Here is a 16004-nt window from a genome sequence, read left to right on the forward strand (position 1 = left end):
ATTTGGAAAATCCTCACCTAGTGAGAATCGAACCCTCACCTTCTCTAAGGGAGAGTGAGTCATTCACCAACTAGGCTATTGTCTATCTATCTATCTATCTATCTATCTATCCATCAATCATATAATATAATATAGATTTATTTATAAATGACATTGCTTTTTTCAGTGCATCTATCCCACCCGTGTTCATATCGTAACAAAAAAAAAAAAATAATAATAATAAAAAATAAAAAAAATAAATTCCAGGGCATCACGTTTTACATTTACTCATGTACCTTACCTTATACGTGTATAAAATACTTCGTATAAATACAGTGTCCTATTAGTTTCCAGAACCCTTTCACTTTCGTTGTTTGATTTTAATTTTTTTTTTTTTTTTTTTTTTCATATTTATAAAATTTCATCGTTTTCGTCCACTTTTACCTAATTACGAAACCCTCACTTACACTCACTGATCAAATCGAACTATGTACCGTAACCGGCCTTCGTTTCCGGCGAACCATCACCGGCGAAGAGATCGACCTCCGCCATGTTCTCCGCCGTCTTACGTCTCTCACCACCGGCCAAATTTCGTAATTGAACTACGTTCGTTGAACACCGATTACAACGGTTACAACCGTCATGAAATTGTTACTCTCATGGAGAAATTTAATTACAGTCCTGATGATTACATTATCCTCAAAACAGGCGTTGTTGCTGCTAGGTTTTTTTACCAGCAGTGGCCTAAAGCACTTGATTCAGTTGTGTACTTATGGCAAGCTTTATTATCCGAATCTCTTTCGTTTATGCCGAAACTTGTGCAGAATTTGATGGTTCCTTCTGATACTGAAGAGTTGAATACACGGCTTAGGGTTTTGTTCAAGGAACGAGTTTTAGGGTTAATGGAAGGGGAATTGGTGAAGAATTGGGAGAAGAAGGTGGATACGGTTTCGAATGAGATTAGTAAGTTAGAATCTTCATTAAGGAAGACGAGACCGTTTAAGGAGTACATGGAGATGTCGAAAAAGAAGGATGGACTTGTTAGTGAGAAGAGGTTGATTATGAGGAGGATTAGAGAGTTTAAATATGGAATGGAATGTGTGCTTGATTATCTTGATGGGAAGGTGTTTGATAGGAGTGATGTTAAGGTGTTAATGTTGAAAGGTAAATTTGATTGGAACAAGATTTATTGGATTATTAAGAGGGAATGCAAAAGGCTTGATCATGGGTTGCCGGTTTATGGGGATCGTAAAGACATTCTTTGGCAAATTCATTGCCAGCAGGTTGTTTGTTTGAGCTTACTGTTAAATTTACTACTACGTATGTTTTACTAACAGTATGTGTATTACATGTTAGGAATCAGTTTGTAGTGTAAGAAAGCACATGAGTGTTTGATTCTGTTTTAGAATTCGAATGTTAACACCCCCTTCTATGTTTGTTCTCATATAGTTTAATGTGTTTTTTGTGATAACTTGAGTCCAAGTAATCTGTGAATATTGGAAGTAGTTTGTTTGACCTAAAGTGTTGAAGTTTATTTGTGTATAGTTTTGATTTTGATAGGCCAATGAACCTCATAGTCTGCTTTTGGAAGTAGTAGTTTGTTCTCAGTTTGAATGAAGTCCTTCCTTACTTGGTATTCCAGCTCTAATAGTCTGGATTAGGCGGAGTACTTTAAAATGAATACATTAGTAATAGGACTGCATAATAATAATTTATCTCTGTTCAATCTCAATTTAAAAGGAGCAATATTCTTTAGGATAGACACAAAGCAGACTCTGGTGTTCATAGCTTATCGAAACTATGTCCCTTCAGAGACATCCGATAAAATTGGAACGATACAAAGCTTATCGAAACTATATGTACGTATTGCAGGTAATGGTGTTGATTGGGGAAACTGGTTCTGGAAAAAGCACACAGCTGGTTCAGTTTCTTACTGATGCAGGAGTGGCTGCTGACAAGTCAATAGTTTGCACTCAGCCACGTAAACTTGCTGCTCAGTCATTAGCAAGCAGAGTACAGGAAGAAACCCGCGGGTGCTACGAGAATAATTCTGTCATTTTTTCTTCAAGCTACTCATCTCATAATGAATTAGATTCAAAGGTGATATACATGACCGATCACTGCTTACTTCAGCATTACATGAACGACAAGGATTTTGGATGGGTTTCTTGCATTATAATTGACGAGGCACATGAACGTAGTTTAAACACTGATCTTCTTTTGGCACTAATCAAGGATTTACTTCATCGAAGGTCAGACCTAAGGCTTATTATAATGTCTGCAACAGCTGATGCAGAGCAACTTTCTAAATATTTTTTCGGTTGTGGTTCATATCATGTAATGGGCCGAACTTTTCCTGTGGATATCAAGTACGATCCTCAAATATCTAATGGTTCGTGTGACTATTATGTTTCTGACGTGTTAAAAAAGGTGGGTGAGATTCGTCAAATGGAAGAAAAAGGAACAATTCTTGCTTTTTTAACTTCTCAAAATGAGGTAGAATGGGCGTGTGAACAGTTTAAAGTGCCATCAGCCGTAGCGTTACCTTTACATGGAAAGTTATCGCATGAAGAACAGTATCGTGTGTATTTAGATTATCCCAACAAGCGGAAAGTAATATTTTCTACTAATCTTGCTGAGACATCATTGACTATTCCAGGAGTCAAATTTGTAGTCGACTCTGGGATGGTCAAAGAGAGCAAATTTGAACCCGGGTCAGGGATGAATGTTCTTAAAGTTTGCAAAATCAGTCAAAGTTCAGCTAACCAACGTGCGGGTCGGGCTGGAAGAACTGAACCTGGAAGATGTTATCGGCTTTATAGTGAAACCGACTTTCTATCCATGCCTTCTCATCAAGAACCTGAAATCCGTAGAGTAAATCTTGGTATTGCAGTTCTTAGAATTATCGCTCTCGGGATTCATAATATCGAGGAGTTTGATTTCATTGATGCACCAAGCAATGCAGCTATCGAGACTGCTCTCAAGAATCTTATTCATTTGGGAGCCGTTGTACTTGAACATGGGCTTCATAAGATAACAGCAGATGGTAGGATGTTGGTTAAACTAGGAATCGAGCCCCGTTTGGGTAAAATGATTTTAAAATGCTTTGAAAACCGTTTGGGTCGGGAGGGAATTGCTCTTGCAGCGGTTATGGCAAATTCCAGCAGTATATTTTGCAGAGTTGGTAAAGATGAAGAAAAGCAAAAATCAGATTGTCTAAAAGTACAATTTTGCCATCGGAATGGTGATTTATTCACTTTGTTAGCTGTTTACATGAAATGGGAACGTGTTCCGTTTGATAAAAGAAATCAATGGTGTTGGGATAATAGCATAAACGCAAAATCTATGCGTAGATGTCAAGAAGCAGTGCACGAAATGGAAAAATGTCTTCAACACGAGCTCAATATTATTATCCCGACTTATTGGCGGTGGAATCCTGAAGTGATTACTGAATACGATAAAGTTCTTCGAGATGTTATTCTTTCCGCCTTCGCTGATAACGTAGCGATGTATTCTGGAAACGATTATCTTGGTTATGAAGTGGCGTTAACGGGGGCTCATGTTCAATTGCATCCTTCGTGTTCTTTACTAATATTCGGTGAAAAACCAAATTGGGTAGTCTTTGGAGAAATTATCGCAATGCCGAATCAGTACTTGGTGTGTGTTACTTCTATCGATTTTGAATCCTTGCAAACCCTTTCCCCTCTTCCATTTGATATCTCACAAATCGACACTCGAAAACTGCAAGTAAAGGTGTTAACGGGATACGGAACTACATTATTGAAAAGGTTTTGTGGTAAGTCAAACTCTAGTCTTAAACATCTTCTTTCATACATCAAGGATACTGTTAATGATGATCGAATCAGGCTTGAAGTTAATGTTGACCTAAATGAAATCAGCTTGTTTGCATCGTCTGAAAACATGGGACAAGCTTTAAAAATTGTGAATTCTGCGTTAGCGCGTGAAGCAAATTGGTTAAAAAACGAGTGCTTTGAGAAATTTTTGTTTCTCGGGAGATATATTTCCCCTCCTGTAGCTTTATTTGGTGCTGGTGCTGAAATAAAGCATCTTGAACTAGAAAAAAGATGTCTTACAGTTGATATATTTCTTCACGGTTCAAACGATGTTGAAGAAAAGGAACTTTTGTCTTTTTTAGAGAAACATACAGATGGCGCTATTTGTGCGGTTCATAGGCTTAACGGGATTGGTCAAGACAACGAAAAGTGGGGCCGGGTAACGTTTCTTACCCCTGAAGCTGCTGAAAGAGCTACAAAGTTAAGTCCATTTAACTTTAACGGTGCTTCGTTAAAAGTTACTCCCGCTAAAACTACGTATGTCGGTGAAAATAAGTTTTTGTCGTTTCCTGCTGTCAAAGCGAAAGTATCATGGCCACGAAGGCGGAATCGGGGATTTGCATTTGTTAAGTGTAACCAAGATGATGTTTTAACCATGGTTGAAGATTTTGCAAATCTGTTAATAGGGGAGAAAAATGTGCATTGCAGACCGAGCATGAAGTTTACAGATAGTATTATGTTGACTAATCTTGATACGGATGTTTTCGAGGCTAAATTATTTGATGCGTTAAGTAAAGCAACGAATAAGGAAATTGTTAACCTTTCCCTTCCCCGAGCTGTTGCTGTTGAGAATCCGCCATTAATGGCTCTTGAAGAAGAACTATTAAGAGAGGTAAGCTCGTTTATGCCGGTAAAAAATAATTCGAAGAATGAATGTGTTAGTGTTCATATTTTTCCGTCTGAACCGATGGATTATTTCATGAAAGCTGAAATTAGTTTTGATGGAAGTTTGCATCTGGAGGCAGCGAAAGCTTTGGAGCAGATTGATGGAAAAGTATTAACGGGATGTCAGCCATGGCAGAAGATTAAATGTCAGCAGCAGTTTAATAGCAGTGTTTCATGCCCTGCATCTGTCTACATGGTTATTAAGGAGCCACTGCATGCTTTACTGAAAACTCTTAAACTTCGAAAAGGTATTTACATCGTATTTTTTTTATTGCGTGTAAGCTAGTGAATTTGAATCATCCACAAATTATAAAAACTGTGTTGGTGGTGAAGGGCCTATAATTCATATAACAGTTGGATGGAACCTTAATGAAGTTTACTGTTTAGTAAAATAGAGGTGTCAGTTTCAACCTATATTTGGAGTTAGCTATACAGGGTTAGACGGGTTAGGTAGGTCAAAAGTTACCTAACATGTATGTAGCTGCTTACAAATTCTTTTAACCTTTTTTTAAGATATATTGAAACAACAGTATAGTTTATGCAATCATATGAAAGTCACTAGTTATATACTGCAACTTTTTTAACAAGTAGACTATCAAGGTGTCGGTGAGTTGGCCGCCCTACGTCACTAACCTGTTTTGACCCACATATAGAAGTTACCCGTGTTGACCATAACCCATCTGACCTATTACCCAATCCATCCTTTTGTGGCTCAAGCTAAAAATTTCTAAAAACTCTTTATCCTTGCCCTGTTTTCTGTGTTCTAACATTATATATAGGCTTTGAGTAACTCTAAACTGTTTGTTCCATGTGATTAATGCCCTAAATATAATAATTAAGATAAAACGCAACTAAAATTGACCGGACCCATTCTTAAGTCAAGAGGTCAAAATTTCCATCTCTGTGATATTAGTGAACAATAGTTTGCATTGTTTCTTTTTTTTCTTTTTATGCTGAACTGTGTGACCTAACATCATCTAATAATCATACTCATATTTTCTTTTAGGAGCCGAGTTCTTTCTTGATAGGAACGAGAATGGGTCTTATCGTGTTAAGATATCTGCTAAGGCTACAAAAATTATGGCTGAATCAAGAAGACCTCTGGAACAGCTTATGAACGGCAAAACTATAGTTGATGATCGTCTCACTCCTACAGTCATACAACTTATTTTTTCCCGAGAAGGTTTTTTTCTTCAAAAGTCTATTCAACGTGAAACCGGCACTTTCTTCCTTTTCGATAGACATAACCATACTGTCAGAGTGTTCGGTCCATTAAACAAGCTCGATGTAGCCCAACACAAGTTGGTTCAGTCACTTGTAGCTCTGCACGAGAACAAACAACTCGAAGTTTGTCTTAGAGGACCTTCATTACCGCCCGATCTGATGAAAAAAGTAGTCGAAAAGTTTGGACCCACACTTGACGGGCTCAAGGAAAAATTCCCGGGTTCCGATTTTACACTTAATACACGACAACATACCATCTCCGTTCGGGGCAGTAAAGAAGTAAGACAAAACGTTGAAGATTCAATACACGAGATTGTAAAAAGCACAAGCTTCAATCATAGTAAAAGCGAAACATCTTCGTGTCCGATATGTCTATGTGACGTCGAAGATGGTTACCATCTGGAAAGCTGTAACCACGAGTTTTGCAGGTCGTGTTTAGTCGAACAATGTGAATCAGCAATCAAGAACCCGGGGAACAGTTTTCCGATACGCTGTGTACACGAGGGTTGTAACGCCATGATCTTAATGGTGGACCTAAAAGCATTGTTGTTAACCGATAAGCTAGACGAACTTTTCCGTGCTTCAGTAGGGTCGTTTGTGGACACTAGCTGTGGGAAATACCGATTTTGCCCTTCACCAGACTGTATGTCGGTTTATCAAGTGGCGGAAAACGGTGACCACGGGAGACCGTTTGCATGTGGGGCATGTTCTGTGGAGACGTGTACGAAATGTCACCTTGAATACCATCCGTTTTTGTCGTGTGAAATGTACTCCGAGTTTAAAAGAGATCCGGATTTGTCGTTGAAGGAGTGGATGAAAGGGAAAGAAGATGTTAGACATTGTCCTGTTTGCAGGTTCACCATAGAGAAGATTGATGGGTGCAACCATATTGAGTGCAGGTGTGGGATTCATATATGTTGGGTGTGTCTTGATCATTTTAAGAGCAGTGAAGTTTGCTATGGACATTTGAGGTCTATACATCACGCAATTGTTTAATACAAGTAGTAATAATCTAATGTTTGATATTTTTGCTTATAAATAGATCTGTATATATAACATAAATATATATATATATAAACACATGTATATATCCACTCATCCTTGGTCTAATCATCTAATGGTTCGTTGTATAGAGTATTGTTGGGAGATTATATTACCATGATGCCTCTTTTTCATATGCAAGTTTACATCAATGAATGGAAGTTGAAGACTAATAATGTATATGGCCATGTTCCGAGTACAAAGTGGTGATTGTTTCACCCTTTTTTGCTGTTTGTAACAAAATAACCATAACCAATACATAGTAAGAATGTAAGATAAAGTAAAAATCTTAAACTACTTAATGTACTAACCATGATCCATCCTTCATGTATGTTACAGCATCATAACTAGAACTATAACTAACTAATTACAACACATAGTTTTAAAACCACACATTATAATTATAATTATAATTATTAAAGTTAATTAGAAAAATAATAGTAGAAAGTAATAATCAAGAATCATACCATGTTTCCTAAGGTAATATAACTTGCTTTCATATACACTTGGGTCTCATAAACAAGGTAGTAACATTTGAAAAGAGAGAAAAAAAAAAAAAAAAAAAAAAAAAACTAAGATCATATGAAGAAACAATCATAGAGATTGAGACTTTAAATTCCAAACGAAGAGCTCTTCATTGCTCTATGAGTACCATATGCTTATGCTTATACTCGAGCTCAATCCTCTACGCTTTCCTCTTATCTCCACCCATTCGTTTTCCTCAAAACTTCTAATTCTAGACTCCCTGAAAACGAGTCCATAGAAACCGACCTCCTCATCGGTTCAATTCGTTGATCACAACAATAATAATCCCTTAAATCGCTCTGCCCCCTAACCCCATTACACAAATATTTCTTTTCATCCTTTTGCTCGTTTTCATCTCGTATTACATCATTTCCCAAATCATCATCAACTGGAATTACAATCTCTTCATCATTCGTGTTTGAATGTGTTGGATCTTGATCAACTTGATTGTCTATGCTAATGCTAGTATTATCATTATCATTATTATTATTGTTATTGTTATCGACTATGGGAGCTCGACAAACAGGACAATTAACATGAGATCGTAGCCAAGTATCGATACAAGTAACATGAAAAACATGACAACATTTCGGCAATATTCGAAGTGTTTCGTCATCTTGAAACTCACCTAAACAAATAGCACAATCTTTAACATCACTTTCATGTTTCTTTCTGTACTTAAAAACTTCGATTGAGTCGATCACAGATTGATCAAGACCGACAGTATTAATCAACCAAATCGGATGAAACACTACTGACGACTCATCATGAGTAAAATGATCATTATGTGTCTCATCATTTGTGTTAAAACGATCATTATCATTATTATTATTATTATTATTGGCGTTGGTATTGGTATTGGTATTCCTAGCAAGCGATCTGTTTCGAAAAGTCGAATATATTTTGATGAAGGTGATGTAACAAACAAATAAGAAACAAGAAATAAGACTACTTATCATCAAGACTTGAAGGGGTGAAAGGGTGTGGTTTTCCGATGCCGGCGGCGGCAGCAGCGGTGGTGGTGGTGGTGAAAGATCATCACAAGTATCATCAAGAGGAGCACAAAGTTTTTGAATTGTGGTGGTGATAATTACTCGATCAAGTGTTTTTCTGTGGAAGATTGACATGATGATGATGATAATAAATTAGTTGATCAAATAAAGATGAATGAATGAAAGCAATATAAGTGATGAGTTTAAAAGTTAGGGATTGACTTAGAAATTAGAAGGAAGTTTCGTGGATATTTTGGTTGGAATTTTGTGGATTGTGTTGGAGTAGTTTCCGCGTTAACCAAAAGTATATATATGGACAGTATAAATGGACAATCATATAATCTATATACCGAGTATTAAGTTTTAGTGCTAGAAACATTATATTATAATTATTATTATTATAATGCTGTATATTACGAGTACATTACAATCACAATTGGTCGTTTTATCCCACCTCCCACCCAATTTTCCCCAAAAACGACAACAGGAAAAAAAAAAAAAAAAAGGAAAAAAAAATACAAATCACCCCCTAAAAAATGTGACAAGTTACAACCCAACTCTCAAACCAGGGGTATCAAGTGTAAAATCAATATTTTAATAAAAAATCTTAATTAAACTTCACTCATATTTTTAACGGGACATACCTTTCCGCTCGACTCGCGTTAAATTTTTTCGGACCCACCGTTCAACTCAAAAAAATCTAACGAACACAACGGGACTAACTATACGCGAAACGGACACGTCTAAAAAAACGCAAAATACCTCGGATTCTATTCAATACTCAACGGGACTTATCTTCCCGCTCGGCTCGCGTTAATTTTTTTCGAACCCACCGTTCAACTCAAAAAAATCTAACGAACACAACGAGACTAACTATACGCGACACGGACACTTTAAAAAAAAAAACGCTAATTACGTGTATTTAGATAAGTGTTCCATAACCTATAATAAACTCCTCAAACTAACTACATCATATCGATAATTCTGTTTCCTTTTTTTTTACACGATCTTCATGCCGTTAAAAAGGTCATTAGGTACATTAGATACTAACTACGTGTATTTAAAAACACCCGTAGCAAAACATTTTTACTTCTGTAAATACATAACGCTCCATTAACTATGAATATAAAACCCGAAAGGTCCCGCGGCATCGCACGGGCCCATTTTACTAGTTACAACTAAATAACTATATATATATATATATATATATATATATATATATATATATATATATATATATATATATATATATATATATATGAAGCAACCCGTCCTAATCCATAGGGACGAATACGATAACATATGATTCCATTGCGAGGTATTTGACCTCTATATGATACATTTTACAAACATTGCATTCGTTTTTAAAAGACAAACTTTCATTACATCGAAAGTTGACGGCATGCATACCATTTCATAATACATCCAACTATAATTGACTTAATAATAATCTTGATGAACTCAACGACTCGAATGCAACGTCTTTTGAAATATGTCATGAATGACTCCAAGTAATATATCTAAAATGAGCAAATGCATAGCGGAAGATTTCCTTCATACCTGAGAATAAACATGCTTTAAAGTGTCAACCAAAAGGTTGGTGAGTTCATTAGTTTAACATAAATAATCATTTCCATCATTTTAATAGACCACAAGATTTTCATTTTCAGTTCTCATAAATATACGTCCCATGCATAGAGACAAAAATAATCATTCATATGGTGAACACCTGGTAACCGACATTAACTAGATGCATATAAGAATATCCCCTATCATTCTGAGAAATTCTTCGAACATGATAAAAACGAATTCGAAGTACTAAAGCATCCAGTACTTTGGATGGGGTTCGTTAGGCCCAATAGATCTATCTTTAGGATTCACGTCAATTAGTAGATCGGTTTACTAATTCTTAGGTTACCAAGCAAAAGGGGCATATTCGGCTTCGATCATTCACCCATATAATGTAGTTTCAATTACTTGTGTCTATTTCTTAAAACATTTATAAAACTGCATGTATTCTCATCCCAAAATATTATATTTTAAAAGTGGGACTATAACTCACTTTTACAGATTTTTACTTCGTCGGGAAGTAAGACTTGGCCACTGGTCGATTCACGAACCTATAACAAATATGTACATATATATCAAAGTATGTTCAAAATATAATTACAACATTTTTAATACATTTTGATGTTTTAAGTTTATTAAGTCAGCTGTCCTCGTTAGTAACCTACAACTAGTTGTCCAAAGTTAGATGTACAGAAATAAATTGATATATATTATCTTGAATCAATCCACGACTGTGACACCGCTTTTTTTTTTTAATAAATACGTGGCGGGAGCATAATATTAATTAAATACGATATCGACATTTGTACAAACCGATGTCACGTGTCATTAAAACAATTTACATATTAACAGGAAGAGACGTAAATACATTCTGTTTTCAAAAGTACACGGTTCATATTCTAAAAGACCACATCAGAGTTAACCCTGTCAAACTTAACATCATCATGCCCGTCTTCTCCCAAAAGCACTATCAACAAAAGCTAACAACCTGCAGGGAGGAGATGGAGGGGAATTAGCACGAAGCTAAGTGAGTACGACTAACTACAGGCCATAGCATACATAAGCGTTATACTAATCATGTCACAATAGTCTAACACACAAACATCACCCAAGTGCCGTCTACAGAGACTCTGGTGGCTCGGCCAAACCATTAACCACCAGCTGATCGGACTGGGGCTTACCAGAAGTTCCTCCACCACCGTGTGTATATACATAATCCACACACGACGGACGCTTCATTCACATATATATACACCACGATTGTCTAGGCCACCACATGAGGAACCCAACCCGCAGGTTGATCTCTCCTACCGAGGCCACCACACAATAGGGACGCACTGGGCTCTAGCAGACAAGCATCAACCAACATGCAGTCATCACAATGTACTAACTAACCACAACAATAAGTATATCTAGCAAGCATGGCAATCATAATATAACATGCTTCTATATACTATATTCTCCAGTTAGTCCCACTCACTGATTACCAGCAAACGAGAAGGTATTCAGCTATCTAATCACTGAACCTTCTCTTTCTCCTTTTCTCCTGAGAAAACATATCCACAAGTTAGTTTCTGTTCGTTAACATCAAATAACACAATATATAAATTTTTGTATCAAAAACTGTCCGCTAAAGATTTTTGCTTAACACTTATGCACTTTCAAAATTTACATCATAAACATCAAAATACAAACGGGCAGCATAACGGCTAAAAATCAACACTTTGGTAAAATATTCTGCCCTGGACACTCAGTCGGTCGACTGACTCTTACAGTCGGTCGACTGTCTATACAATCGGTCGACTGACTTTCCTAGTCGGTCGACTTATTTGATATTACATCAATCGGCCGAAGGTAAATCTCAGTCGGTCGGTTCACTCAACAGTCGGTCTGTTGTCTTCGTCAATCGGCCGGTTCAACCCTCAGTCGGTCGACTGTCGACCGACAGTCGGCCGAGTGTGTTCATCTTTATCAGAAACTGAACAAAGGCTACGGACTTCACGATGAAATCCTCAAATCTCGATTTAAAGCTCGTTTTAAACACCAAAATCGGCCACAACTTGTTCACTATATGTTATAGACTCAAAACCCACAACAATTTGACCATAACAACACTTAAATCACTTGTTTTGACACAAATTTACACTTTTATGAAAACTAACACAAAAACTCCATTTTCTTGAAGATTAAAGCATGAAAAACTATGAATCTTACCTTGTTAGAATCAGTAAGTCACAAGGAACACAAAGATATGAACAATTTGAGCTCTAGCTAAAGATTAAGGATTAGGGTTTGATTGTAGGTGGAAGGGAAGGTACGGGAGTGTTTGGGAAGAAGGGTCTAGAAATGGAAAGAAAGAACACAGACTAGTCACTTAATTGTGGATACTTCCCACACTGTGTGATACACGGGTATTTATCAGTTATCTGATATCTTTCGTACATCATTTGGAGACCCAAACGAAGTCCAAATTAAATAAACAAACCTGTTCTGTGACCCTTGTCACAAACTGGTCCTAACCACATCATTATTTAATAATAAATATCAAATAAAAATAAAAGCATATAATAACGCAATACAAACTTAAGGCCAATCTAGTAATCTTACATCTAGGTCCGATTGAGGATGTTACAAATCTACCCCCCTTAAGAAGATTCCGTCCTCGGAATCTGGTCAAGGTCAAACAAATGGGGATAGCGCACCGTCATTAACTCCTCGGATTCCCACGACAAGTTAGAACCTAAACTGTGCTGCCATTCCACTAACACCATAGGAATCTGTTTCTTTCTTAACTTTGTGACTTTCTTGTCCACTATTCTAACCGGCTCCTCTACTAGTTTCTTAGTCAAGTCGACTTTCAAATCTTTCAATGGAAGAATCTGACTTTCGTCGTCTACTTTGCACTTTCTCAGATAGCACACGTTGAACGTGTTGTGTATTACTGCTAACTCTGATGGAAGATCTAAAACAACAGTCTGATCATTCAAATTTTCTTTGATCGGAAATGGCCTAATAAACCTAGGTGCTAGTTTACCACGTTTACCAAATCTGATCACCCCTTTCCACGGCGAAACTTTCAGATAAACACGATCACCTACATTAAATGTCACCGGACGTCTGCGCGGATCAGCATACATCTTTTGTCGGTCTCTGGCTGCTTTTAACTTCTCACGTGCAATTTCGACTTTTTCTGCAGTTAACTGAACATTTTCGGGACCTGCAAATTGTTTCTCACCTGCTTCTAACCAACATGTCAGAGTTCTACACTTACGACCATACAACATTTCATATGGCGGCATTCCAATACTCGAATGATACGAATTGTTGTAAGCGAACTCTATCAGTGGAAGATGCGAATCCCAAGAACCACCATATTCTAAGACACACGCTCTCAACATGTCTTCTAATGTCTGAATCGTCCGTTCACTCTGACCGTCTGTCTGTGGATGATATGCTGTACTTAGATTCACACGTGTACCCAAATTCTGTTGTAAACTGTTCCAGAAGTTCGATACAAACCTAGTATCTCTATTGGAAACTATTGACAACGGTATACCATGTCGACTAACGATCTCTTTCAAGTACAATTCTGCCAAATCACTTAACGAAGCTGTTTCACGAGTAGCTAAAAAGTGAGCACTCTTTGTTAAATGATCCACTATCACCCAGGTCATGTCGTGTCCTTTCTGGATTCGGGGTAACTTGGTTACAAAATCCATCGTTATGTGATCCCATTTCCACTGAGGAATTTCTAACTGTCTTAGAGATCCATACGGTTTCTGATGTTCTGCCTTAACTTGTGCACAAATATGACATTTTTCGACAAAATTTGCAACATCTGTCTTCATTGTCGGCCACCAATACAATGTTTTCAAATCTCTATACATCTTTGTACTACCTGGATGCACTGATAATCTCGATTTATGCGCTTCACTATAGGTTAAATCCCTCAAATCTCCAAGCATAGGCACCCAAATTCGATCTTTATAGGTCTTTAATCCTCTAGAATCATTGCATAGGTCAAACTTTCTTTTAGTCATTTGTTCAGTCTTTAGGTTTTCGTCATTCAAAGCTACTAACTGAACGGATTTCAATCGATCAATCAAGTCTGAAACTATTTCAATTCTCATAAATCTAACATCTTCGATGGTTTTCTTGCGACTCAGAGCATCTGCGACCACATTTGCTTTACCCGGATGGTACTTAATCTCACAATCGTAGTCTTTAATCAATTCTAAACATCGACGTTGACGCATATTTAATTATTTCTGCGAAAAGATATATTGAAGACTCTTATGATCTGTATAGATTTCACAATGTGTACCATACAAATAATGTCTCCAAAGCTTCAAAGCAAACACAACTGCAGTTAACTCTAAATCGTGAGTAGGGTAGTTTCGTTCATGATTCTTCAACTGTTGTGAAGCATACGCTATAACTTTATTTCTCTGCATCAAAACACAACCCAGACCTACACATGACGCATCACAGTAGACCACAAAATCTTCTGTTCCCTCTGGTAAAGCTAAAATCGGCGCTTGACATAACAACTGTTTGAGAGTCTAAAAAGCCTTTTCTTGTTCATCAGTCCATCGAAAGGCTACATCTTTTCTAGTTAACTTATTCAACGGACCTGCTATTTTAGAGAAGTCTTTGATAAATCGGCAGTAATAACCTGCTAAACCCAGAAAACTCATAATTTTGGTCGGCATTTTCGGTGAGTTCCAATTCATTACGGCCTCTATCTTAGACTGATCTACTTTAATACCCTGTTCACAAATCACATGACCCAGAAACTGTACTTCCCGCAACCAAAATTCACACTTAGAAAACTTAGCGTACAACTGTTCCTGTTTCAGAAGTTCTAATACCAATCTTAAATGTGTAGCATGATCTTTCTCAGTTTTCGAATATATCAAGATATCATCTATGAAGATAATCACAAACTTGTCAAGATACTGATGACACACCCTGTTCATTAAATCCATAAACACTGCTAGCGCGTTTGTTAACCCGAATGGCATAACTAGAAACTCATAGTGGCCATATCTTGTTCTGAATGCTATTTTCGGTATGTCGGTCTCTGCAACACGTACCTGATGATACCCTGAACGTAAATCAATCTTTGAAAAGTAGGAAGCACCCTGTAACTGATCAAATAAGTCATCTATTCTTGGTAACGGATACTTATTCTTGATTGTTCTCTTATTTAAGTCGCGGTAATCTATACACATACGAAGCGACCCATCTTTCTTTTTCACAAACAAAATAGGAGCACCCCACGGTGAAGAACTTGGTCGGATAAACCCCTTATCTAACAGTTCCTGAATCTGAGACATCATTTCTCAGATTTCTGACGGAGCTAATCTGTAAGGAGCTTTTGCAACTAGCGTAGCACCCGGAATCAAATCAATTTTATACTCTACTTCACGTACTGGAGGTAACCCTGGTAAATCATCTGGAAATACTTCGGGAAATTCTGACACAACAGGAATATCGGTCACCTGCTTCTTCTTTTTCTTAACATCAATCACGTAGACTAAGAATGAATCACACCCTTTCGTTATTGCCTTCTGAGCTTTCATTATTGAAACCATAGGGAAGTTAAATCCATTGCGCTCTCCCCTAGCTATCACTCGGGATTCGTCGGTCAAACGGAAAGAAATCATCTTCTTATCACACTTAATATTAGCCCTATTAGCACTTAACCAATTCATGCCTATGACTACATCAAAGCTAGGTATAGGCATCAACAAACAGGTTAAAGGAAAGGAATGGCCGTCAATTTCGATGGTAATTCCAGACACAGATGATGTGCATGGAACCATTTTACCATCAGCTACTTCTATTCCCAAAGGTGCATCTAACATTCTAATAGGCAACTTCAACTTATCACAGAAGCCTAAGGACATAAAAGATAGATTCGCTCCAGAAT

General features: G+C 37.1%; 2 protein-coding genes across 2 annotated transcripts; one reads left to right on the top strand and one right to left on the bottom strand.

Annotated features, from left to right (window-relative positions):
* Nucleotides 1-429: 429 nt before the first annotated feature.
* Nucleotides 430-7083, top strand: LOC139846906 (ATP-dependent RNA helicase DEAH11, chloroplastic-like). The gene is made up of 3 exons (XM_071836477.1): nucleotides 430-1262; nucleotides 1852-4966; nucleotides 5725-7083. The coding sequence occupies exons 1-3, from the start codon at nucleotides 468-470 to the stop codon at nucleotides 6936-6938; spliced, it is 5124 nt and encodes a 1707-aa protein (XP_071692578.1). The 5' UTR covers nucleotides 430-467; the 3' UTR covers nucleotides 6939-7083.
* Nucleotides 7084-7360: 277 nt separating this feature from the next.
* On the bottom strand, nucleotides 7361-8686 carry LOC139847979 (uncharacterized). The gene has a single exon (XM_071837720.1). It carries the CDS (start codon nucleotides 8633-8635, stop codon nucleotides 7682-7684), a length of 954 nt encoding a protein of 317 aa, XP_071693821.1. The 5' UTR covers nucleotides 8636-8686; the 3' UTR covers nucleotides 7361-7681.
* Between the last annotated feature and the right edge of the window lie 7318 nt (nucleotides 8687-16004).

This window comes from Rutidosis leptorrhynchoides, chromosome 5 (assembly GCF_046630445.1).
Source record: "Rutidosis leptorrhynchoides isolate AG116_Rl617_1_P2 chromosome 5, CSIRO_AGI_Rlap_v1, whole genome shotgun sequence".
NCBI classification, from domain to species: domain Eukaryota; kingdom Viridiplantae; phylum Streptophyta; class Magnoliopsida; order Asterales; family Asteraceae; genus Rutidosis; species Rutidosis leptorrhynchoides.